This window comes from Syngnathus leptorhynchus, chromosome 4 (genome assembly GCF_054491065.1).
Source record: "Syngnathus leptorhynchus isolate UIUO chromosome 4, UIUO_Slep, whole genome shotgun sequence".
In the NCBI taxonomy this organism is placed as follows: domain Eukaryota; kingdom Metazoa; phylum Chordata; class Actinopteri; order Syngnathiformes; family Syngnathidae; genus Syngnathus; species Syngnathus leptorhynchus.
Window position 1 is genome coordinate 4,297,136 of NC_141198.1, and position 25,337 is coordinate 4,322,472.

At 44.4% G+C, this 25,337-nt stretch overlaps 2 protein-coding genes across 4 annotated transcripts; one reads left to right on the top strand and one right to left on the bottom strand.

Annotated features, from left to right (window-relative positions):
- Window positions 1-11,270: 11,270 nt before the first annotated feature.
- On the bottom strand, window positions 11,271-13,611 carry LOC147057673 (secretory phospholipase A2 receptor-like). 2 transcript variants are annotated; one of them, XM_085910156.1, is made up of 5 exons: window positions 13,511-13,611; window positions 13,045-13,120; window positions 12,165-12,367; window positions 11,968-12,104; window positions 11,271-11,604 (listed from the first exon to the last, which is right to left on the bottom strand). In XM_085910156.1, the coding sequence occupies exons 1-5, from the start codon at window positions 13,595-13,597 to the stop codon at window positions 11,514-11,516; spliced, it is 594 nt and encodes a 197-aa protein (XP_085766282.1). In that variant the 5' UTR covers window positions 13,598-13,611; the 3' UTR covers window positions 11,271-11,513. The 2 variants fall into 2 exon arrangements, with proteins under 2 accessions (XP_085766282.1, XP_085766281.1); XM_085910155.1 differs by lacking the exons at window positions 13,045-13,120; window positions 13,511-13,611 and having other exon boundaries at window positions 12,165-12,758.
- LOC147057674 (leukocyte surface antigen CD53-like) lies at window positions 12,941-25,006 on the top strand. Of its 2 annotated transcripts, XM_085910154.1 has the most exons (9): window positions 13,113-13,134; window positions 17,316-17,450; window positions 18,024-18,098; window positions 18,747-18,935; window positions 19,439-19,513; window positions 19,600-19,701; window positions 20,671-20,778; window positions 20,863-20,946; window positions 22,915-25,005. In XM_085910154.1, the coding sequence occupies exons 3-9, from the start codon at window positions 18,036-18,038 to the stop codon at window positions 22,984-22,986; spliced, it is 693 nt and encodes a 230-aa protein (XP_085766280.1). In that variant the 5' UTR covers window positions 13,113-13,134; window positions 17,316-17,450; window positions 18,024-18,035; the 3' UTR covers window positions 22,987-25,005. The 2 variants fall into 2 exon arrangements, with proteins under 2 accessions (XP_085766279.1, XP_085766280.1); XM_085910153.1 differs by lacking the exon at window positions 17,316-17,450 and having other exon boundaries at window positions 12,941-13,134; window positions 22,915-25,006.
- Window positions 25,007-25,337: the final 331 nt, after the last annotated feature.

A 25,337-nucleotide genomic window follows, 5' to 3' on the forward strand; every position in this document is an offset into this window, starting at 1 on the left:
GTTTTATTTTTGCATGATTTTATTACACCTAAAACATCTTTCTCATCAACCGCTCTCAAGAACATTGAATTTGGATTAATTTCAATACCATCTCCTAGTGCTCTTGCCTGCTCTATCGACGGGTCACTGATACCCTCAGCCAATTTCAGTCCTACATTCATGACAAATGCATCCAAATCATTGACCGCATCTTCCATTTTGTTTATGGTCTTGTCATTATTCATGAAGCGTTCAGGATACTTTGTGTTAGCAGCTCTTTTCCGGATAATACTGTTTAAAACCTTTCATATCCCTTTACTATTGTTTCTATTTTTTTTTCGATTAACTTGCTGTAGTAAACCTTCTTGCACCTCCTCATAATTTGCGTCATCTTATTTTTATATCCATCCATCCATCCATCCATCCATCCATCCATCCATCCATCCATCCATTTTCTGAACCGCTTAGTCCCCACGGGGGTCGCGGGCGTGCCGGAGCCCATCCCAGCCATCATCGGGCAGTAGGCGGGGGACACCCTGAACTGGTTGCCAACCAATCGCAGGGCACACAGAGACGAACAACCATTCGCACACGCACTCACACCTAGGGACAATTTGGAGTGGTCAATCGGCTTATCAAGCATGTTTTTGGGATGTGGGAGGAAACCGGAGTGCCCGGAGAAAACCCACGCGGACACAGGGAGAACATGCAAACTCCACACAGGGAGGGTTTTATATCTTTTGTACTTAAATTTTGTCTCTATGGTTCTATGCTGGCGGCTCGGTGGCGCAGTGGGTAGCACGTCCGCTTCACCTCCGGCCCTCCCAATCAAGAATGAAAATAGTATCCAAAAGTGTGCGACAAAGTACTGCGAGGATGTCGTTCTAATTGATCACGAAGGGGATTTGATCTTCAAAAAAAAAAAAAAAGGGAGCCGCAAAACACTGATGTAGCCTTTTTCTCCGGTGAATATGAGGTTTCTTAAATGGTATTTTGCATATTTCGTTCCCTAGAAAAAACAAACTGGCAATTCAAAGGAACTTTAGTGTGGTAGCTTTCGGAATGGCTGACTAACACAGTAGAGTTCCCTGTTAGTGGCTGAGGAAAGGTAGCACTGCTATATAGCATTGCCAGTGATTCAGCGAGAAAAATGTTATCACAGTAAAAATGTAAACAGAAAATGGGGCTACCCTTCGTGAACTAGGGCACAGACACATAAAAGCCCACTGTGCCCTGTGGTGGCTGGAAAGTGGCCGCACAGCATATAAAAGTGAAGTCATATTTGATCGAGAAATGACAGCACCGGTGTTGGAGGTGTCCCCAGGAGCCACACCTACGGTAGGTTGTATAATTTGGAACAAGATGAAATTTGTCAGCCAAAAGCTTTCCTGCTGCCCAAGTCACCGAGCCGTCGTGACATTAGCATATCGCCTAATAGAATATCATGATCGTGGAGTTAGCAAGACCTCTTTCCAGACAGCATCAAAGGATTAACTCATGTTTTGTTTTTTCTTTCACCTTCTACACTATGACTCTGCTGTGAACTCCACCTAGTGCAAGGAAGCTTTCTTCTCTGCACACTCAACACTATGGGGTACTTTTTGGAAAATGCTGAAAATAACAAACAAACTGTACAAAAAATAGTGTGTGTGTGTGTGTGTGTGTGTGTGTGTGTGTGTGTGTGTGTGTGTGTGTGTGCGTGAGTAAATAGACCACAGGTGTCAAACTCAAGGCCCGGGGGCCAGATACGGCCCATCACATCCTTTTATGTGGCCCATGAAGACAAATTGTGCATCAAATTTGTGTCATTACTAGAATTGCAAATTGTCTTCACTTTTAATATCTTTTTTTAAAATATTTGACCATTTTTTTTCGTCTGATTTGAAAACGAGTTATTTGTCAGTTTGTTTTGTAGCTTTTATTGTATATAATGAGGCACTCATACATTTATTTGGATTGACAGTCGTAATGGCCCTCCAAAAGAAGCTATGACTACAATGCGGCCCGCGACTCTGTTGAGCAACTGGAGCGGCTAGCGTGCTATCGAGCGGACCGGGCCATTGAAAAAGGAAGTGTGGAGGAGGTATCTGTATCTGTATCTACATCCGCGACGAATGGTGCCGGGACTCTGTAGTTGTATGCAGACACTGTTCGCCACTGGCAGAATTTTTGATCATTAAGTGCCGTCCTTTTTACCTACCAAGGGAGTTTACTGCGATTCTGCTTGTCGCGGTCTACATCCCGCCTTCCAACGTTGGAAGTGACAGGATCACGGCCCTCAGTGAACTGTATCAGGCTGTCAGTGATCAGCAGACGGCGCACCCTGACGGTTTCATCATCTTCGCTGGTGATTTTAATCATGCTGACCTGAAGTCTGTCTTTCCAAAGCTTACCCAGCATGTTAATTTTCCAACACGTGGTGACAGATTCCTGGACCTGGTCTACACTGCACATAAATGAGCTTTCAAGACCACCCCCCTCCCACACATCGGACTTTCTGACCACGTCACCGTTCTGCTTACGCCCGTGTACAGACAGAGAGTGAGAACTTCCAGGCCGGTTCGCAAACGAAGTTAGAGTGTGGCCTGAGGGGGCCTCTGATGCTCTTCGAGACTGCTTTGGCACTACAGACTGGGAAATGTTTAAGCGGGCAGCTACTTGCAACAATTGGACAGACATTGAGGAGTATGCTGACTCTATGACCTCGTACATCGCAAAGTGCATTGATGATGTGACCCTCGCAAAGTACGTCGTCACTCGGGCTAACTGGAAGCCATGAATGACAGGGACTGTCCTGGGGCTGCTGAGGGCCAGAGACAAAGCCTACAGGGCCGGGGATGAAGCGGGCGTGAGATCAGCAAGGGCGAACCTGTCCCGGGGCATCAAGGATGCGAAAAGGCGTTCTCTTCCAAGATTACTGCCCACTTCAAAGACAGCAGGGATGCTCGGAGCCTGTGGCGAGGCATACAGACCATCACGGACTACAAGCCTGCACCGCAGAGCTGTTAGGGCGGCGTCCCTCTGCTCAACGAACTGGACCGCTTCTTTGCTCGCTTCGATGCTCAGAACGATACTTGCCCGCTGAAGACCCCTCCCCCTCCAGACGAGCAGCCCCTGTGACTCTCTGCCGTTAGCGTGAGGAGGACGCTTGCTGCTATCAACACCCGTAAGGCGGCGGGCCTGGACAACATCCCGGGACGGGCGCTGAAGGACTGCGCTGAGGAGCTGATGGATGTCTTCACGGACATCTTTAACATTTCCCTGCAGCGGGCCATCGTCTCGTCATGCTTCAAGGCTGCCACTATCATACCCGTGCCGAAAAATCCCGCTCCTTCCTGCTTCAATGACTACTGCCCTGTGGCACTGACCTCTATCGTCCTGAAGTGCTTTGAGCGGCTTGTCTTGGCGCACGTCAGATCTGTTCTTCCCCCCACCGTAGACCCCTTCCAGTTTTCCTTAAGACCCAATCGGTCCTCTGAGGATGCCGTCTGCTCTGCCCTCCACTCTGCCCTCACCCACCTGGAGAACAGGGACTCGTATGTGAGATTGCTGTTTGTGGACTTCAACATTGTTCCGCAGCGTCTCATTTGCAAACTCGACAAGCTGACACGGGGGCCCCTCAAGGCTGCGTGCTCAGTCCGCTGCTCTTCACCCTGCTGACGCATGACTGCACCGCGACCTACAGCAGCAACCGCGTGCTGAAATATGACGATGACACGACTGTGGTGGGTCTGATCACCGGTGGTGACGAGACTCTATATAGATCGGCGGTCGACCTTTTGGCCGCGTGGTGCAGGGACAACAACCTTCTGCTGAACGTCAACAAGACCAAGGAGATTTTCATTGACTTTCGGAAGGGTCACACCCACCACCTGCCGCTGACCTGGTGCTGTGGTGGAGAGAGTGAGCAGCACCAGATTCCTGGGGGTGCACATCAGTGAGGACTGAATGTCCGTCTGAATGGAGAAACGCCAAAGCGGCGGCGGCGGCGGCTGCCAACTTGCGTTTTTTCCTTTTTGTCTTTTTCAACTTGCGTCTTTGAACTTGCTTGCCTGGACCACCAACGCTGCGTCGCTGGCAAAGAAAGCTCAGCGCCGCCTGTACTTTCTGCGGAAACTCAGAACTCAGCACTAACACCTTGTAGGATGTAGCCAGGAAAGCCCCAATATGTAATATTGCATAGCTAATTACAAAAGATAAGAAATGCATTTGACAATTTCGAACGTAAAAAGCATGTTGCAGACTGGTCGCAGCGTCAATCACGATGCAACGCCGCAGTTGACGTCCGCCCGAGTATATAAAGGCCTTCCGTCAGGGTTTAGTTAGGTTCTGAAACAAACTATGAGGTGCTAGAAAGCTGTGCCATTGAACCTCAGTTGGACAGACCAATCCAACTCTCACTTACGTGTCAGTGCTCCCTTCAGGCTTTCCAGAACACTTTGTCCTACATAAATCCGCCATTCCAATCATGAGTTATAGCCCAGTTTAGTTTTGAAAGGTCAAAGGTCAAGCGGTCAAATCTCTCTGTTTTAAGGCCTGGCTGCAAAAAATGGAGGCTGTATCTGTGAGATTCAACCCACATCCATCCTCCTCGAACATGTTGCTCAGCGTCTGGTAGATGCCGTTGGCCACCCGTCAGAAGCTGGCTGCTGGTCTGGCTCCTGGTCACTTGGGCAGTCGAGAACACAGATGCGGATAGCACCAGGAAAAGCAAAACTCTCGTGGATGCCTTTATGGTCCGTCTGAATGTTATGATGTTGAAGATGCTGCAAGAAAGATGCCGCTTCCTGCTGTAGTATCAGGCAATTGAAGCTTTGCCGTGAAGGTTGAGGATGTTACGTTCAGCTATCCTCTGAGATAGCTTCAACAGGGCTTCAGGCAAGAAAATCACGCCAGTGCAAATTTGTCACCAGAGGAGCACAACCTCGGTTTTCTTTGGGTTATCTATCTACTAAGTTACCCTATAAATTAATGCGTACTCCAAAATTTAAATAAGGTTCGCTTATTCTAACAACGGTTGTGTTCATGGACACACCATTTAAAACTCACTGCTGCCCTCTAGTGAGATGGCTAGATGCAATTTTAATGCATCTACATTGGCGCAAAATACATGCACAAACCAGACATGGTGTCAGCATGAAATTAAAAACATGTATAGATATATAATTGTACGCATATCAGAAAAAAAACCCTCAGTGAAAGTTGTACAAATACCTGGATAGTGTAGTGATGATGAGGTCTCTAGCCTTCCCCGCAGCACTCGCTCTTCATATGTGTTCTTGTGAGTACCTGCTGGCTGTGAAGTATCTGATGACAGACAAAAGACACATGATGATAGATGAACACACAAAGAACTTATCAAATGAAAAGACAGGATAGACATATCCATAAACATTGGCTCAAGTGAGGAGTGTTTTTAGGCGTGAGCTGTGGAGTGCTTCGAATGAATGTGCACCCTCATCCCCCAAATCCATCCATCCATCTTCTATATCACTTGTCCTCACGGGGGTCATAGGTGTGCTGGAGCCTATCCCAGCAGTCATCGCGACACCCTGAACTAGTTGCCAGCCAATCGCAGGGCACACAGAGACGAACAACCATTTGCGCTGGCACCGAGGGACAATTTGGAGAGCTCTATCGGCCTACCATTCTTAAATTCAGTATTTTTAATATATTTACAACTACATACATTTTTACAGCATAAGAATGGGTGTGTCATGATTACCATCTAAAAAATGTATTTAGAAAAAACACCACCACCACCACCAACAACATGTTCACACATTTTTTGGTGGGGGGGGTGCTAAAGAGCGGCTCTGGGGCAGCGTGTTGCTGACTCCTGGCCTAAATGGTAAAGCACGGCTCTGCCTCTGATCACCGGCCACCTTGTGTGGGCTTTGCATGTTTTCCCCGTCCCTGCGTTCCTGGGTTGCCTCCCACGTTCCAAACACACGCATGATGGGCGGAATGACCGCTCCTAATCACACGCATGATAGGCGGAATGACCACTCCCAACTGTTTTTTTTTTTTTTTTAATGGTGACAGACTCCCGCGACCCTCATGAGGATAAGTGCTTCAGGACAATGGATGTATGTATTTGATTACGCTAATAGAAATATCAAAATTGTTACAGAGCAATATACAATCATTTTTTTCATAATTGTTACAAAGAGCAATACAAAATGCACCCAAATGGCATCATGAGGAAGTCTGACTAATACTCGTACCTAGGGAGTAATAAATTATGATCAAATTGACCAGATTATAAAATTGCCCTGTCCAAATCTGTAAACTATTAAATGAGTTAACAGGTGACACACCAATTGTCTTTATTATTTTATGATTTTTTTGTTCAAATAAACAGGGTAAAACAACAGATGGAATAATAATGTATGGTCAATTTAACAATAATTAAATGAAATAGAAGAACTCAATTATGAAAATGCATAGAGAATAATAACATGGTAAATTGAACAAAATAATAATAATGCATGGTAAATCGTAATGTCACATGTTAAGTCAAGAAGAAGAAGAATGTATGGGAACTTAAACAGAATAATAATACATGGTAAATCTAACAAAAAGACTAATCAATCAATGGTTAATCAATCATAATAATGCATGGTAAATCAATCAAAATGCATGGTAAATCAAGCAGAATGATCATGCAAGATCAATTGCATTCATACAATTACTTGCAACTTGCATTGGTGCCTTGTATATCCAGGGCACAATAGTCTGTCGGCATCTTACACATGTAGCCGTTGAGTTGCGCGCAGGACATCTTCTTCCATTTGCCAGACTGAAAGTCAAAATGAGATTGATTTGAAATAAAATAAATACTTTCTCCGGCAAGCGGATCAATCTTTTCCGCACCGACCTGGCTCAAGGTGGCCACGCAATTCACCAACCGGCGGGCAAGTTCTCCCGGAGCCCAGTTGGTTAAGGTCACCTTGTAGTGGTCAGAGCATGCGAATCTGCCGGGAACCACCCGGTCGTTCAGTCCAATCCACGTGTCGCCGGGGGCTGCAGACAGCAACAGAGCTCTCATTTGCTTTCCAAATATGGCAGCGAATAAGCAGTTGCGACACTTGGCGAGCACAGACCTGACTTCACGAGGTCTTGCAGTAAATCCTGCTCAGTCTTGAAGCGAATGGACACCAGGTTGGCATCCAGACGGCAGCAGGCTTGACGAGCGCCATAGCACGTTTCGCATCAAAACGTTTGTAGCAGAAGTCTGCAAACTTCTCCCATTCAGGTCCCAAGCATTTTGGCTCTGCACACAAGATGGCGTCACGTGTAGAAAGGCTTTCTATTCTGAACATTTTATTCACCCATGTTAGCAAAAGTGTAAGATGGAGACGGAGCCAAATTGTCACCATATCTGCAGACAGTAAAGTGAGAATGAGCTGTGCGTCGTCTTCAAATAGACTCTGCAGTAAGAGCCAACCTTGAGGTAATCCTGTTACAGGTGGAGCCGTTGAAGGCCTGCTGTGGCTGCGCCTCTCGCAAAATCACATCTCCATTCTCAATGACGCCCGAGTGAAGAGCGGCCGAGCAGATGCTTGAGCTCAAACTCCATCTCAAATAGGGTGGAACTTTGCCCAAAGTGTACACAGCTCTGGGTCACAATGCCTGTCACCTTGAAGTTCTGACCGAGGTTCACCTGGATCCAGCTGTTGACTGAGGGCAGAAGGCATTCCATTGCTCAGGATACCAAACTACCAACAACTACGACGGAGAGCTGTGTTGTTGTTTTTTTTTTTTACGTACACATTTCAGACGGTGTCCAGCAACCGCTGCCCCCCAAATGCCCTTTGTGAGGTTCGGCATTGATCGCAGAGGAAGATGCTGAAAAGGAGGAATCTGGGATTGTCCCGTCAGCAATGCCCAGACTGTCAAGACACACTGAGCAAAGGAAGGCTCATTCATTCTCATGTCTGGCCACCCGTCCGTCCCTAGTCGATCCTCTTTCTGGGCTTTCCTTGTGAAACCCACCTTCTCACAGTTGTAGATGATGTGGAGGAATTAGGAGACACCAGGGCATGAGTCTGTATCCTTAAGGTAAATGGAGAAAATCCCAAATCCTCTTAAGTGACATAGAGCCTCTGTGTCTCTCTCTCTCTCTCTCTCTCTCTCTGAGGCCTTCTATGCCTGTCTGGATGAGGTATTGTCAAAAATCCCCAAGGAGGACAAGATTATTATATTGGGAGATTTCAATGCCAGAGTGGGCCGTGACCACCACCTCTGGAAGGGCACCACTGGAAAGGAAGGCATTGGAAACATCAACTCCAACGGGGTTTTGCTTCTTAGCAAATATGCTCAATACGACGTTATCATCACCAATACCATCTTTTGCCAGAAGAACAAACTCAAGGGTTCATGGAGACACCCTCGCTCTAAACAATGGCATCTTTTTGACTATGTCATTGTCAGAGCCAGGGATCAGCGCGACGTGTGCATCACAAAAGCCATGATAGATTCAGAGGCCTGCTGGACAGATCACCGCCTGATATGATCCACGATGTCCATCAGACTCAAGAAGGAGGAGACTGCAAAAGAAGCAGTGACGAAACCTTGAGACCCTGAACAAAACCGCCGCCCTGCAGCTGTTTCAGGCCTCTCTTGGAGAAAGCCTCAATCAGGAATACCCTGAGGACATTGAAGAGCACTGGAGCCTGCTCAGGTCTTCCATCCTTGATACCTGCAGTGCCACTCTCGAGTACAAGTCCAAAAAGCATCAGGACTGGTTTGATGAGAATTACACAGAGATAGAACAGCTCATCTCCAAAAAAAAGGGAAACCTTTCGTGTCTGGCAAAATGACATCACCTGCAAAGCAAAGACACAGGCTCACTCCAGAGCCAAGGCTGACGTCCAGAGGCGGGTGAGACAGATTAAAAGCTCCTGGTAGACTGAAAGGGCACTGGAAATCCAGAGTTTGGCAGACTCTGGTGACCCCAGAGGCTTTTTCAGCGCTACTAAGGCTGTCTACGGCCCAAGCCATCGCGGCCAAAACCTAAAGACGGGCAGGAGCTGTTGAAGGACGATGAGTCCATAAACAACCGGTGGAGAGAGCACTTTCAGGAACTACTCAACCGTGTCAACACAACTCAGTCAGATTTTCTCAGTCACATCCCTCAGAGTCCCATCAGGGAAAACATAGATGAACCTCCCACTTTAGCAGAGGTCGAAGATGCCATCAGGAGCCTGAAGGAACAACAAGGCCTCTGGGCCAGATGGAATCCCAGCTGAGGTCCTAAACGAAGGTGGACCAGAGCGCCAGCGCCACCTCCATTCCCTCTTTCTGAAGGTGTGGGAAAAAAAAGTACTCCCTCGGAGCACAGGGACTCTCTGATAGTGACCATTTTCAAGAAAGGGGACAAAGCGGATTGTGGGAACTATAGGGGCATCTCGCTCCTTTCAACAGTTGGCAAAGTACTTGCTCGTGTTCTTGCCAATCGCCTACTGCCACTGTCTGAGTAAGTTCTCCCAGAATCCCAGTGCAGACATGATTTTTACAGCACGCCAACTCCAGGAGAAATGCCGTGAGCATAAAAAGCCTTTGTTTATGGCTTTTATAGACCTGACAAAGGCCTTTGACACGGTGGATCGCCAGGCCCTCTGGAGCATCCTTCTGAGGTATGCTTGCCCAGATAAATACGTCAGAATACTGCGATTATTACATGACGGAATGACAGCCACAGTGCTCAACAACAGCTCCTTGACTGAGCCTTTCACTGTACATTTGTAGTGACAGGGGTCAAACAGGGATGTATCATTACACCCATCCTGTTCTCTATCTTCATTGCCGCCATATCCGTCTCATTGACGAAGAACTACCACACGGAATCCCAATTTGGTACAGAACTGATGGCAGGCTCTTCAACCTTATCAGGTTCAAAGCCAAAACCAAGATCAGAACCACCACGGTCGTGGAGCTCCAGTATGCAGACGATAATGCCATTGCAGCACACTCTGCAGAAGACCTCCAGGGCATCCTGAACTCCTTCGCTAAGGCATACAGAGCCCTGGGTCTGACCGTGAACATCAAGAAGACCCAGGTGCTACATCAACTCCCGCCCAACCAGCCATCAAAAATCCGCAATGTAGTGAAACCGCGATAAACTGCAAGTGACGTCACCCATGCCGCACGGCGGTTGTTTACATAAAGGGCAAAGGATTCGATCACGGGATGACGAAGATGACGAAGGGCCCCACGTACTACCGGCATCATTAGCGGCTTTGTTTGTAAGTGACACGGAGGACGAAGAGTTTGAAGGATTTAATGATTTGGAGCGAGACAGAAGGTTTGAAAAACTATTATGGCTTTTGCGCACGGTCCTTCTCGACGGGAGCTCTCTTTCACCTCCGTGGATGGAAGTCGGGGGCCGGCGCTCGGCTGGGTGCCTATCCAGGGACGGTGGATGGGGCTCAGACATGGCTTTTACGCACGCCTGGTCATACTCTACGGAGCTTTCTTTCACTCCGTGGATGGAAGTCGAGGGCCGGCGCTCGGCCGGGTGACTGTCCGGGGACGGTGGATGGGGCTCGGACATGGCTTTTACGCACGCCCGTTTACCAAACCCACGTCTTTCCTGGTACTTACGTACATTATATACTAGATCTCTGCAGCGCACGCGCGGCGTTGTTGACATAAAGAACGAGGAATTTTATCGAAGGATTTAATGATTTGGAATGACACAGATGGTTTGATAATATTGTTGTAATATGATAGTTTTTTGAAATATATTTTATATATCGTTATATGATGGCGGCTCGGTGGGGCAGTGGGTAGCACGTCCGCCTCACAGTTAAGAGGGTGCGGGTTCGATTCCACCTCCGGCCCTCCCTGTGTGTGTAGTTTGCATGTTCTCCCCGAGCCCGCGTGGGTTTTCTCCGGGCACTCCGGTTTCCTCCCACATCCCAAAAACATGCTTGGTAGGCCGATTGAAGACTCTAAATTGTCCCTAGGTATGAATGCGAGTGCGGATGGTTGTTCGTCTCTGTGTGCCCTGCGATTGGCTGGCAACCGGTTCAGGGTGTCCCCCGCCTACTGCCCGATGACGGCTGGGATAGGCTTCAGCACGCCCGCGACCCCCGTGGGGACTAAGCGGTTCAGAAAATGGATGGATGGATGGATATCGTTATATGGGTCTGTGGAATAATTAGAAATGCAATTTACAACGGGTCCGACGTCAGCATATGCGGCGCATACGCGGCATTGTTTACATAAAGCACGATCGATGGATTTAATGAATTGTAGTAACACAGATCAAAGTCAAAGTCCGCTTTATTGTCAATTTTTTTACATGCCAGAGAGAGATAAGAGACAAGGAGACAAAGAGATCGAAATTACGTTTCCCACCGTCCCACGGTGACTAGACACACTACACAACACTCACATCAAATAGCACAAAGAGTAAAAACGAACAGACGAGCAACGAACAAGTAATAAGCAAATAACCTTAATAAGCAAGAAATAATTATAATAAATAATAATAAATAAATAAATAGACAAATAATAGCAGCAGATCATAGCGCAAAAGAACAGGACGTCATGTAGCAGAGGGTGGAGGGGGGAGGGAATTCAGGATCTGGACAGCTTGGACATCTGTATCTCTTCCTAGAGGGCAGAAGTACATACAAAGAGTGAGCGGGGTGACTCACATCACACATGGTTTGATAAACGTGTTATTTATGTAATACTTATTTGAATAACTCTGAATGTTACGTCAGGCCAGTTCTCAGCTCCTCGTTTGTGTATATGTCACGTTAGCATACCGTATCGTTTAGGCTGTTGTTGCTGGTTCATGTCTGTTTTTGGTGTTGGATTTTGACAAATAAATTTGCCCCAAAAGTGCGACTTATACTCCGGTGCAACTTACATATGTTTTTTGTCACTTTATTGTGCATTTTATGGCTGGTGCGACTGATACTCCGGAGCGACTTATAGTCCGAAAATTACGGTACAAACGTGCAGGCTTACTCAGCGTCCGTTTGCACATGTAGGCCAAGGAGGAAGCGCAGGAGCCAGCCTTCCACTTCCCGGAATCCCTCAAACCGTTTTGATTTGGAACATTTTCTTGTTTTTCCTTGAGTGGCTGACCAGACCTTGTCGCATTTCTGGGGGGGAGAAAACAGTTTCAGTTGTTACTGCAGAGTCCACTCCCACTTCCGTCTCACCTGGTTGGAGAGTCCCAGCCAGAAGCGGGTGTCCACGCCCATAGTCGCTTTCACAAAGTTTTCCTCGGCCGAGGAGGTGATAGAGACCAGGTTGCCGCCCTCAGAGACACAGTGGTGCCAGGCGCCCAGCCAACCATTGGGGACCTCCTCCATCTTGTAGCAGCTGTTGCTGTGCCTGAGCCACCCGGGAGCACACTGGTTGGCTGAGGGCACAATTTGGGGAACAGGCGGACAGATCAGAGCACACTGATTGCATGATTTTACTCTATGCTCCTCACTGATGGCACACTCGCATGTTTGTACTCTTAGCACTTCATTGGGGGCATTGCACGAGGATTTTGCCGGAGGGGCGGGGAACAATGCCCATTGTCCCTTTGGCCCCAAAAAACATGCCCGCCCTTCATTTTTGGGTGAGCTGCTGATTGTTTGCATCAAAGCATCACTTTAGCCTGCCAAGGATTGCACACAATTGCCCCAAAGTTATGCTATTAAGCCTCAGGTGTACAGTGGGGCAATTGTGCAAGTTCTCCCACTTAAAAGATGCCTGTAATTTTCATCACGGGTACTATGAGAGACAGAATGAAACAAACTCAAACTCACAGTGTTAGCACTTCATCTTTACCATCAGCGATCGTCACTCGCCAGTTACACACGTGTGGCTCTTTTAGGCATAAGGATAACCGACCAATGACGAAGCTCAAATCAGGTTATCACACATTTCACCACTAGGGGGTGCTAAAGCCCAACGTAACTCAATGCAAATCTGACATTGCAACAATTAGACCGCTAGACTCTTCATATCTCAAGAAGCCAGTCCTTGAATCAACTAACAAAAATACAAAGTCAAGCCAGGCTGGACTGAGTGTGCACACCAACTCACCCGGCCGTGCCTTCCATTCTTCTGGCGAACGTTCGGTCGCTGGACAACAAAATGGATTACATCCGACTGCTGAGATCTACGAACCGGACAGTGAGTCACTGCTGTGTGTTCGTGTTCACTGAGACTTGATTGAATGTCAACATTCCGGAATCTGCTGTGCAACTGGAGCAGCTAGCGTAATATGAAATTCACGTGGAGGAGGAATCTGTGTCTACATCCGTGACGAATAGTGCCGGGACTCTAGTTGTGCGCAGAAACTGCGGAGTTTCTGATCATTAAGTTCCGTCCTTTTTATCTGCCAAGGGAATTTACTGCGACTCTGCTTTTCCCGGTCAACATCCCGCCTTCCAATGTTGGAAGCGACAGGATCACGGCCCTTAGTGAACTGTACCAGGCTGTCAGTGATCAGCAGACGGCGCACCTTGACGGTTTCACCATCTTCGCTGGGGATTTTAATCATACTGACCTGAAGTCTGTCTTTGCAAAGCTTCACCAGCATGTTAATTTTCCAACACGTGGTGACAGCTTCCTGGACCTGGTCTACACTGCACATAAAGGAGCTTTCAAGGCCACCCCCTCCCCCACATTGGACTTTGTGACCACATCACAAATAGTGTGCCGCTATCAACACCCGTAAGGCAGCGGGCCCGGACAACATCCCGGGTCGAGCGCTGAAGGACTGCGCTGAGCAGCTGATGGATGTCTTACGGACATCTTTAACATTTCCCTGCAGCAGGCCGTCGTCCCGTCAGGTTTCAAGGCTGTTATGCTTATGCCCGCGTACATACAAAGAGTGAGAACTTCCAGGCCGGTTCGCAAGCGGGTAAGAGTGTGGCCTGAGGGGGCCTCTGATGCTCTTCGTGACTGCTTTGGCACTACAGACTGGGAAATGTTTAAGCAGGCAGCCACTTGCAACAATCAGACAGACATTGAGGAGTATACTGACTCTGTGACCTCTTACATCGCAAAGTGCATTGATGATGTGACCCTCACAAAATGCATCGTCACTCGGGCTAACTGGAAGCCATGGGTGACATGGGGCTGTCCTTGGGCTGCTGAGGGCCAGAGACAAAGCCTCCAGGGCTGGGGATGAAGCGGGCGTGACATCAGCTAGGGCGAACCTGTCCCCGGGCATCAAGGGAGCGAAAAAGGCATTCTCTTCCAAGATTACCGCCCACTTCAAAGACAGCAGGGATGCTCGGAGCCTGTGGCAAGGCATTTGGACCATCACGGACTACAAGCCCGGGCCGCAGAGCTGTGAGGGTGACGTCCCTCTGCTCAATGAACTGAACCGCTTCTTTTCTCGCTTCGACGCTCAGAACAGCACTTGCCCGCTAAAGACCCCTCCAAACGAGCAGTCCCTGTGCCTCTCTGCCGTTAGCTTGAGGAGCACGCTTGCCGCTATCAACACCCGTAAGGCAGCGGGCCCGGACAACATCCCGGGTCGAGCGCTGAAGGACTGCGCTGAGGAGCTGATGGATGTCTTACGGACATCTTTAACATTTCCCTGCAGCAGGCCGTCGTCCCGTCAGGTTTCAAGGCTGCCACCATCATACCTGTGCTGAAAAATTGTGCTCCTTCCTGCTTCAATGACTACCGCCCTGTGGTACTGACACCCATCGTCATGAAGTGCTTTGAGCGGCTTGTCATGGCGCACGTCAGATCTGTTCTTCCCCCCACCTTAGACCCCTTCCAGTTTGCCTTCCGAGCCAATCGGTCGTCTGAGGATGCCATCCGCTCTGCCCTCCACTCTGCCCTCACCCACCTGGAGAACAGAGACTGGTATGTGAGATTGCTGTTTGTGGACTTCAGTTCTGCATTCAACACCATTGTTCCACAGCATCTCATCTGCAAACTCGACCAGCTGGGCCTCAGCTACCTTTGCAACTGGCTACTGGACTTCCTCTGTCAGAGGCCTCAGGTAGTGCGTGTTGGCGACAATGTCTCCGGCAGCATCACGCTGAGCACGGGGGCCCCTCAAGGCTGCGTGCTCAGTCCGCTGCTCTTCGCCCTGCTGACGCATGACTTGTGGACAATCAATATTCAGCAACAAAAGCAGAACACAAAAATCTGCTGATAGATCGATAAGACTGATTATTTCCTTGATGACCTTGAGGTAGTCATATGGTCCAGAAAGGGGCTTAGTTTTCAACAAGTGGGAGCAGACACACAAACCGCAACACTGCTTGTTACTTATGTTACACCTGCGTGAAGCTGACCCCTCACCCCACGCAAAATTCAAGGAAAACAGTTTGTTCCGTTTGTGCCGTAAAAAAATTGTTTGTTCCTCAACGGATTTTTAAGTTATGAGACATTATTTTATAGGTCATCCAGAGTCCACCCAGCCCCCCATCGTCTTTTGCAAATCCACCATGAATCCAAATATGTACTTGCACACCCATTTATTTTGAGATTTATTTTGCCTCCAACTCCAAATGTTGAGTAAAAAAAGGCACAGTTGTGGACAAGCTTTTGTGTGCGTGCATGTGTCTGGGCTGCACTCATTGGGCTCGTGTAAGTGTCAGAGAATGTGTACGAGATAACAATCCCATTGAAAAGCAGTCTGAGTCGTCAAGCGTTTGCTTCCCCCGATGAGACAACAGGCCACAAGATGATGTGACTCCGCATTAGGGTGACAAGACGTCCTCTTTTCCCCAGACATGTTTTCAGCCCCAAAAATATGTCCGGGGGGAATTTCAAAAATTCGGTTCAGGGTGTCCCCCGCCTACTGCCCGATGACGGCTGGGATAGGCTCCAGCACGCCCGCGACCCCCGTGGGGACAAAGCGGGTCAGATAATGGATGGATGGAGTTATATATAGAAATGAATGGTGACTCTTGATAAAGATATTAAAGCTTAAACTAAAAACTCAAAATGTGCTTGTATGTCTGTGACAAAGAACAAACATTATAAGGAAATAAATAAATTGCATCTCTGCTTTTTGAAGATGATGCGCTGCTGCTGGTTTCATTCTTCTTAAATTCTCACTGGAGCGGTTTGGAGGGAAGTGTGAAATTGTTGGGGATGGAAACCTCTGAATCTGAGACAATGGTCCTCGGTCAGAAATGGCTGGAGTGTCTTCTCCAGGAGCTCATTCATATCCCTGTTGGAAGAATTCAAATAACTTGAGGTCTTGTTCACAAGAGAGGTTAAAGGTCAGTAATTCAGACTCTGTATGGTTGCGTCATAAAAAAAATAAAAAAAAAGTTGAACCAAAAAGAGAAATCGCTTAAATCAGTAGATGTGGCTGGTCATAGTCAAGCAGTAATATAAATTGGTGCTGAGTAGAATGATCACGGCATTAAATATTCATCCGCTAGATGAAAGTAGTGTACAATATTACAACAAGCACAGCTGTCATTCTCTTTGAAATGTAGCTACTGTACTTAATGCTTGACATGCAATTTTGTTACTACTAGATTTTAGTAAGATTTCACCCATGTAATTTTGCCCTTGCGCATAAATTGCAGTTTTGACAACAGTTTGTATATATTTCTTGATCTAAAGTCAGAATATGTATCACGGAGCATTTAATACATTTACTAGACATATTTCAAGTTGCTACATCCAAAAAACAGGGGACACTTTTGGAATGTTTAATTCGTTTTGTGCAATAAATATGTTGTCGAATATCCAGCCAGCTTTGCCTGCATGTTTTCAGAATGTGGAAAAGCTAAAAACACAAATCCATAGCTGAGAATCAAACTCAGAACCTTGCGTGCGATTAAACACTTCCACACTGTATAGAATTTCAGTTATTCTTTTAAGTGTTAATAGTTACTGTGTGCTTGAGAACAGATTACTTCTTCATTTTGTTCTAGTTCCTCACCACATCAGTGTTTTAAGATTCAGCTCTTCCACTCATGTCATTGTGCAAATAATGAGACTGGCATTCACGTTCTTACTGTGTGTCAAACAAAACAATTTTCCATTGTTATACAGTACTTTTTCTTAATAGCAGTCCCATTGCTCAATGAATTTGAACTTTATCAAAGAGACAAAATGTGTTGTTTGTTCAAAACAGCCACGGAAAAGGTCATGACAATTCTTAGCGGCCACAACTTAAAGTTAAAAAGTTAAAGTCCCAATGATCATCACAGTGGTTGCCTAATAACATCTGAGGCTTTCAAGTGGTTAGGCCTAAAGAAATGTTTTTACACGCGCACACACACACACACGCGCACACACACACGCGCACACACACATGGGTGTTATTTTTGTTTAGTTTCTGCTGAAGTTTCTCAGTCATACATTTTCCACCCAACGTTTAGAAAGAGGAAGTAAGACAGAGTTGTCAGCCCCATGAGGGACAACACAGCCCTGAGTACGAAGAGAAGGGGGAAGTGTAAGCACCAGCAGAGTTCTCGAAAACATCAATAAGTAATTCATGATTATTTTCTAAAAAGGTAAGAGTCTTTGTACTTTTTTTAGTCTAGAGATTACGCTGCGGTCATCTTCATCCTATGACATGTTAAAATTAGCATATTATTCCGTATGTTATATTCTATTCTGTGTAGCTTTTACTTCTAAAGATTAAATAAAACTTGCAATGTACAGCATTGACAGTCAACAGAGTTCTTTTAAAATAATCCTGAAATAGCGGCATCCAAAACAGTATAATAATTAGGTATGAGTATTTTTAAAACATTATCCTTATTTATTGTTCCTTGTGTGGCTCTAATTTTGTTGGTTAAAATAGGATTTGACCTAAATGTTGTGATATTAGTTTTTTTTTCTAACAAGTAAAATAAACACTAAATGTCTAGATTACATTTGAAAGACAGTTTCTCTTTGTATACTTGGTAGAAAAGACAGGAAATGAGATGAGGTTAAAATCAACCCCTCCCCAATCAACCAACCACCCACAACGCCCCAAGTGTGACTGTTGATTTGTGAAGAACATTATTCTTAATAATACATTAAAAAAATTCTCTCTTTTTCTATTGACATTTTCATCATTTTGTGACCTGTCTTAACAGAGCCATCAGACCATGACCCACGGATTCCTCAAGTGTTTAAAGTACACCATGTGTGTCGCCAACTTTCTTTGTTTTGTACGTATGTCTAAAATATTCATTTGTTCTTGTGTTGTGATGCCACGATTATATCATATCCAAACGGTTACAATTTTTATACTTCACTATTTACAGGAGCCGTGTTATTTTCAAGCTTTATACGTGCGCGCGCACACACACACACAAAATTATATATTCCTTCATTCATTCAGTCATTTTCTGAACCGCTTAGATTATATTATATTTATAATTATATATAATACTATAATAATATATACATATATACATATATTGATATACATATATAGATGTTTATCAATATATGTAGATCTGAATAAAGATATGAATTAGCTTTGAATTAGCATTTGCAAGGCTAAAAGCAAAAAAAAAATCTGTCATGAAATGGCTAAATTTGCACCATTTTTTTGTTTATAACACTGTATTATGGATGGAAATAGAACTATTCCAGGGTGCAACTTTCTTCGTATGTGTTTATTGTGAAAGGTCAAATGGAGAGGTCAAATTTCTGGTCAAGGTTTATTTCTATATTAAAAAAAAAAAAAAAAAATACTGACTACATGTCACCAGTTCTGCACTGCATATGTTGAACTGTTGAGGTGCGTACAAGGGTGTAAAGCATTTTCAATTGACGATGAGCCCCCTACTGAAGTAGTTCTGCCATGTCAGATGTCTGGTATGGCCGTGCTGGGCTTCGGTGTGTTCATGATGGTGAACTTCAAACTGACGGCACTCACACCTTCCTTGGCCAAGTTTAATATAGCCAACATGTTGCTGATCAGTGGCATCATCATCTCGTGTGTTTCCTTCCTGGGCTTCCTGGGAGCTCTGAAGGAGAATCGCTGCCTCCTACTGACGGTACCACACACATACTGTACTTTATACAAATTATTCATATTTTTTAATACAATGGGAAAAACTCTTTAGTCACCAAACATTAAGTTTGTTGGTTTGACAGTCATGTTGTCATACGACATTTTGAGGTAAAAGGCGTTGCTTGGAAATTTATCAGTTATCCGCATTACCTTGCTATTGTTGGCTCAACATTTGTGCTACCAAAACGTTTTCCCATAATTTTGTAAAGTTAACCGACAAACAAAAAAAATAGATCATTTACTAATGATAATAGTTGAGAAAAGCAATTCATGCAAGGTTTTTTAAGTGGGTACATTTTGAGCACCAGCTGCTGTAGTTTCTCTGATGTTCAGCATTGACTTTACCTTGTTCTATATTTACATCTTACAATTAAAATTTAAATGTCGGATAAGGCCAAAGCAGAATTTGCAGATATTTCCTTTCAAATATGCCGCGAATGAATGCGGTTGAAAAAGTGACATTAACACATCTGTTTCTATTGTCAGTTCTTCTTGTTGCTCTTCTTCCTGCTCCTAGTGGAGCTGATTGCAGCGTGTTTGCTTCTCCTCTACGAACAAACTGTGAGGCCACACCCAGAACACATTCTAACTTCCATTATTGTGTGCCATCAAGTGTGATACCAATAATTTACATTTCACCACATTAGATTTCCGAATGGGTGGAGCGTGATCTGAACAACGGTTTGAAGGAAGCAAATGGGAGTCATGCAGCCAAGTTCCACATTGAATGGGATCTGGTTCAAAAAATGGTGAGACACAAATCAGACCAAGTAATAATCTATAAACTGTGTTAGAAAAGTTTCAAGACTGGTACCACAAAAGATATTTCAAACACAAACAACAAAAAGACCCCACTTTGTTCCCCACAGCATGGACTAGACACTTAACCAACACGTCAACAAACAAATCATACGGCATTTGTTTCATTTAGAATGTGAGAACAAGTAATAGTTACAGCAGGACAACTAGTCGGTTTACGACGCATCCCTGAGCATCCAACAGTTCCTTGTCAAAAAGAACATTGCTGTGCTGGAGTAACCTTCTCTATACACCTGACCTCGCTCCATCTGATTTTTTTTTTTTTTTTCACTTTCCTGAGCTCAAAGGGTTGACTAAAGAGAAGTGTTTTGAAGATGTGTAAACAATCAAGATGACCATAGTGATGGAGCTACGGAAGATCCTGGAAAAAAAAATGCTAGTACTGGCTGTAGATGTGGTGCAAAACAGCATTAGACTTGGAATTTGAAATATCTTTTCTGACACCAGTGCTGGAACTTCACTGGTACACCTTGTATCACACTTATTCTCTACGTGTGGAACGCATACCACACAGGCTTTCTCTAGTGGTAGAATTACTTACGATCTCAGTTGTATTTCATATTCCAAGTCAAATACATTTGGATTTAAACATCAAGAACTATTTGGTTTGAACTTTTATTCAGGTGTTTTTTTTTTATTAACTTCTATGTATTTTAACAAAATCACTTTTAAACTGTGTTTCATGTTTAAAATGTAATATTAAAATGGCTTACAATATACAGTAAAAACATCTTAGGAAAAATGTATTTTCATTGAACACTAAGCCGCTGCTCTATTTTACCATTGATTACGTGGTACTTGGGTAGCCAAGTATGATTATTTTTTTGTAATGATAAATGGTATATAAAGTTTGAGAATCACTGAATCAGATTCATACACAGTTGAACATTTTGTTCCAGTTTGATTGTTGTGGGGTGCACAATGTGTCAGACTGGGGAGATAATATACCTGATTCCTGTTGCCTTCAAGACTGCACTGGTTCACAACACCGACAGTACAGACCAATGGTACAGTTACCGTTTGATGAGTTCAGCATAAGACTCCTCCTTTTCTTCCAAGTTCAGTCCAAATAGTGTGCTTTGGGTTTTCAGGGCTGTTTGGACAAGATGAGGAGCTGGTTTGAAGACAATTTTCTAAGCACTGGGATTTCTGTAATTCTCCTCTGCATTATTGAGGTAAATTATCTATATAGTATCTACCACAATATTATTATAATTATATGTATATCTCCATCCATCCATCCATCCATCCATCCATCCATCCATCCATCCATCCATCCATCCATCCATCCATCCATCCATCCATCCGTCTACCGTAATTTTCGGACTATAAGTCGGTCCGTAGTATAAGTCGCACCAGCCATAAAATGCACAATAAAGTGAAAAAAAACATATATAAGTCACACCGGAGTATAAGTCGCACTTTTGGGGCAAATTTATTTGTCAAAATCCAACACCAAAAACAGACATGAACCAGCAACAACAGGCTAAACAATACGGTATGCTAACGTGACATATACACAAACGAGGAGCTGAGAACTGGCCTGGCGTAACATTCAGAGTTATTCAATTAAGTATTACATAAATAACACGTTTATCAAACCATCTGTGTCACTACAATTCATTAAATCCTTCGATCGTGCTTTATGTAAACAATGCCGCGTATGCGGCGCATATGCTGACGTCGGACCCGTTGTGATTTGCATTTCTAATTATTCCACCGACCCATATCAGGTTATATGAAGTAATTTTCAAATAACTATCATATTACAACAATATTATCAAACCATCTGTGTCACTCCAAATCATTAAATCCATCGATCAAATTCCTCGTCCTTTGTCAACAAAGCCGCGCGTGCGCCCTGACGTCAGCCTCGTCGTTATTCCACAGATCTAGTATATAACTAAATTGTAGCGTTAACAAAGTACAAGCAAAGACGTGGGGGTTTGGTAAACGGCTCTTTATTTAACAAAACAAAAGTTCAACGAGGCAACAACTACTGAACTTCCAGCCATGGAGGTGGAAAAGAGCTCCATAGAATAGGACCGGGCAGGCGTAAAAGCCATGTCCGAGCCCCATCCACCGTCCCCGAACAGCCACCCAGCCAAGCGCCGGCCCTCGACTTCCATCCACGGAGTGAAAGAAAGCTCCGTAGAGTGCGTGCGTAAAAGCCATGTCTGAGCCCCATCCACCGTCCCTGGATAGGCACCCAGCCGAGCGCCGGTCCCCGACTTCCATCCACGGAGGTGAAAGAGAGCTCCCGTCGAGAAGGACCGGGCGTGCGTAAAAGCCGTAATAGTTTTTCAAACCTTCTGTGTCACTCCAAATCATTAAATCCTTCAAACTCTTCGTCCTCTGTGTCACTTACAAACAAAGCCGCTAATGATGCCGGTAGTACGTGGGGCCCTTCGTCATCTTCGTCATCCCGTGATCGAATCTTTGTCCTTTATGTAAACAACTGCCGCGCCACTGACGTCACTTAAAATTCAAATTACAGCAATTCCTTTCTACATCGTGGTTTGTTTCTCGCGTTTTTTTTTTTAATTTTGAAAATTTGTGAAAAAAATTCACATATAAGTCGCTCCTCAGTATAAGTCGCCCCCCCCCACCCAAACTTAGAAAAAAAAAAACACGATTTATCGTCCGAAAATTACGGTATCCATCCATCCATCCATCCATCCATCCATCCATCCATCCATCCATCCATCCATTCATCTATCCAATGCGTATGTACAATGTACATCATTTTACTGGACATTTCATTTTCATCTCCAATTAGAACATCCTCAGTAGAATACAGGACTCCTTAAAACGGGGCTAAATGCAGTACTGTACGTGTTTCAGACTATTTGAAAATTTATTAATACGTATAAACGTGTTTCGGACAATTTGACAATTCATGAAGGGTCAATACTCTTCCTAAGAATTCTGTAGAAATTGTATGTTATAAATGTGCCATCCAGCTGGTTCAAGCTGAACAGTAAGTTTGTGTGACAGAAACTAACTGACTTAAATTTGAGGGAGAAGCATTTTATGAAAAGAAAACAGCAGAAATATTAAATCCCTTTGGACTAACAATAGCTTAAGCATGACTAAAATCTTCAGCAAGGATGATCACATTGTTTTTTTGTTTTTGTTGACAGGTCCTAGGGATGTGTTTTGCAATGACACTCTTCTGCCACATCAGCAGATCTGGCCTGGGCTACAAGTTTTAAAAGTGTTCTCCTTTAAGCATTTCAAATGTTGTTTAGTTGCATCCTTTAAAATACCAATGACTTAGCTGACCAAGACTGTTCTTTAATGACATTCTTTTTTAAATTTTTTGGAGCACAGGTCACTTGGAATTTACCCAGTTTAAATCAATTTTACATTTCGACGTATGTATGTGAAATAAACCTTCAGTTTGTCTCCAAATCAAAATGATTGGCATTTGTCGCTGAAAGCTGTTTCTATCAATCAGGAATACAATGAATCTTTTCTTTAGAATACGTACATTAGGGACAGCCACATTAGCCCGGTTTTCTTGAAATAAAGTGTGACTTTATAATATATTATTATATTACTCACTGTATTACTATATTATTCACTGACACTTTTTGGTTTGTTCAGCCTTCAGAAAAATATCTTTGTTAATTTGCACATGTTGTTATTTAATTTTGAGAGTCCTATGTTACGTGGAGAAATACTTCCAGCGGTTCGTACAGATGCTATTCGCGGTGGATTGGCAATAAGCTACTTGACAGAATAGCCTGATTAAAAAAAGAAAGCACTACTTGTTAAAAAAAAAAAGTTACTACAAAAAAAAAAAAAAAACCTCACAGCGGCGGAGTCAGAAGGAGGTCTGTCTCTGCAGACAGGACATGTTCAAAACCAGATAAATTTCAGCTATTAACCCATGGGTTTGCCCAAGACAAGTTGTAAGTAGGGTTCCAGTCACACTGCAAACAGCCTTCAAGTCCTGCGTCAGCCGCCACCACTTTACCGGTAATCTTTCAATGACGTCAGTTGTTCAAAGACACGCCGACGTTAATAAACGCTCCTTAAATCCCGAGGGCCCAGGGATCATTGTCAGTCTGTTCATGCCTGTTCACTGTGTTTCTCCCGTCTGACTACCATTGCCAACTCTATGCGTGCACTAACCTGCTTGCCGACTGTCCTGACCATTTGCCTGTTTCTAACTGCGTCCCGGCCCGCTCGCCGCCCTCACCACGATTACCTGCGATGCCCCCTGGTGCTGCGTGCTTGCTCTGCTGCTTTCTCCGCTAGGTTTCTTCCTGCTATCTGACAGCCAGTCACGCCGTGGACAGTGATCATTCACGGCACTGCCGCCCTCGCCCACCAGTCAGCTACCCTGTCACATCAGCCCATCCGGATCTCTAGCACTCCATAGCGCCTTTCCCTTCAAACAAATAAGTCTGCATTGTGCCACAACTTGTTGTCCTGGCCTGTCTGTAGCAGTGTTGCCCTTAGATTTTGTTGCATTCACATAGTTTTAGTATGTCCAACTCGGTTTCCTATCCGCATTGTGACTGCTGTGACTTTAGTTTTTGGGACAATTTAACTTCCACACTACACATCCACACTACTTGACCCATTCCAAGCCTTTCCATAAGGCCAGTCTGTTTCACTCATGGAGCCTTGAATTTGGTCTCCTGTCATGAGATTGCAATATGTAATCAAACTAAAGAAAAACAGGAATAAAAGAAAACACAGATAAGTTTATTTATTTTAAGAATAAACCCTAAAAAACAACTAAGATTTAAGACATGTTAAACTATTTTGTTTTCTTTGAAACCATCACACAAAGATAGAAACAAGTAAAATTTCTGTCGTTAAAAAACAATGAAAACAAAACATAACTGTACACAGCAGACAATACAATTTATTGCAAACTGAACACCCCCTGCACCCAAGGAACTGAAGACAAATATTGCAATTAACCTACAAATATGAAATTTATTTGGATACAACCCTCGTTTTCCCCTCCACTATTGTTTTCCTCTTTGAATATGGACCTGAAATAGTCCTCTATTGAATTAAAAAAAGATTTATAGAAATGTCAAATTTAATAGAAAACCAAAAAAGACAGTTATAAGATATTGCTCATTTTGCATTGTGGACATTTTCGAAAGCATCCATTTACAATCTTGCCATTGCTGAAAGACAACCTAAACATTATTACAGTATTTTAAAGTGATGCCATTAAAATAATCAAGTGTTAAGTCACAGATAATGTCAGGTTTACTTGGTGCTCAAAACATTTGCAAGCAAATGAGACAGATTTTAAATAGTAAAGGCAACCAGTACCAATCGCCTTCAATAGCATTCCTGTTTGTTTAGGTTGCAAAGACTGATGAACATCACGTGTATACACTGGCTAAATTGTTTGTACCCTTCCATTTAAGAAACAAAGACTTACAATTGTCAATTATAAACTTTAGTGAAACTAATAAATGAAAACCCGGCATTACTTTTTGGGGCTTAAGAGGTTGTTGTTTATATAAACAAGGTTCTATTCAATATACAGTAATTTATGTACATATACACATATATAGTGCACATTTTC

Excerpts from the sequence above, each read along its gene's own strand:
- LOC147057673 (XM_085910155.1), bottom strand. The coding sequence starts at position 12,596 with ATGCAAACAATCAGCAGCTCACCCAAAAATGAAGGGCGGGCATGTTTT. Across the intron at positions 12,105-12,164 it reads GGCTGGGACTCTCCAACCAG|AAATGCGACAAGGTCTGGTC; the intron begins GTGAGACGGAAG and ends TCTCCCCCCCAG. Across the intron at positions 11,605-11,967 it reads CATGTGCAAACGGACGCTGA|GAAGAGATACAGATGTCCAA; the intron begins GTAAGCCTGCAC and ends TCTGCCCTCTAG.
- LOC147057674 (XM_085910153.1), top strand. The coding sequence starts at position 13,096 with ATGGATTACATCCGACTGCTGAGATCTACGAACCGGACA. Across the intron at positions 13,135-18,023 it reads TGAGATCTACGAACCGGACA|AGCCATCAGACCATGACCCA; the intron begins GTGAGTCACTGC and ends CTGTCTTAACAG. Across the intron at positions 19,514-19,599 it reads TTCTCCTCTACGAACAAACT|ATTTCCGAATGGGTGGAGCG; the intron begins GTGAGGCCACAC and ends TCACCACATTAG.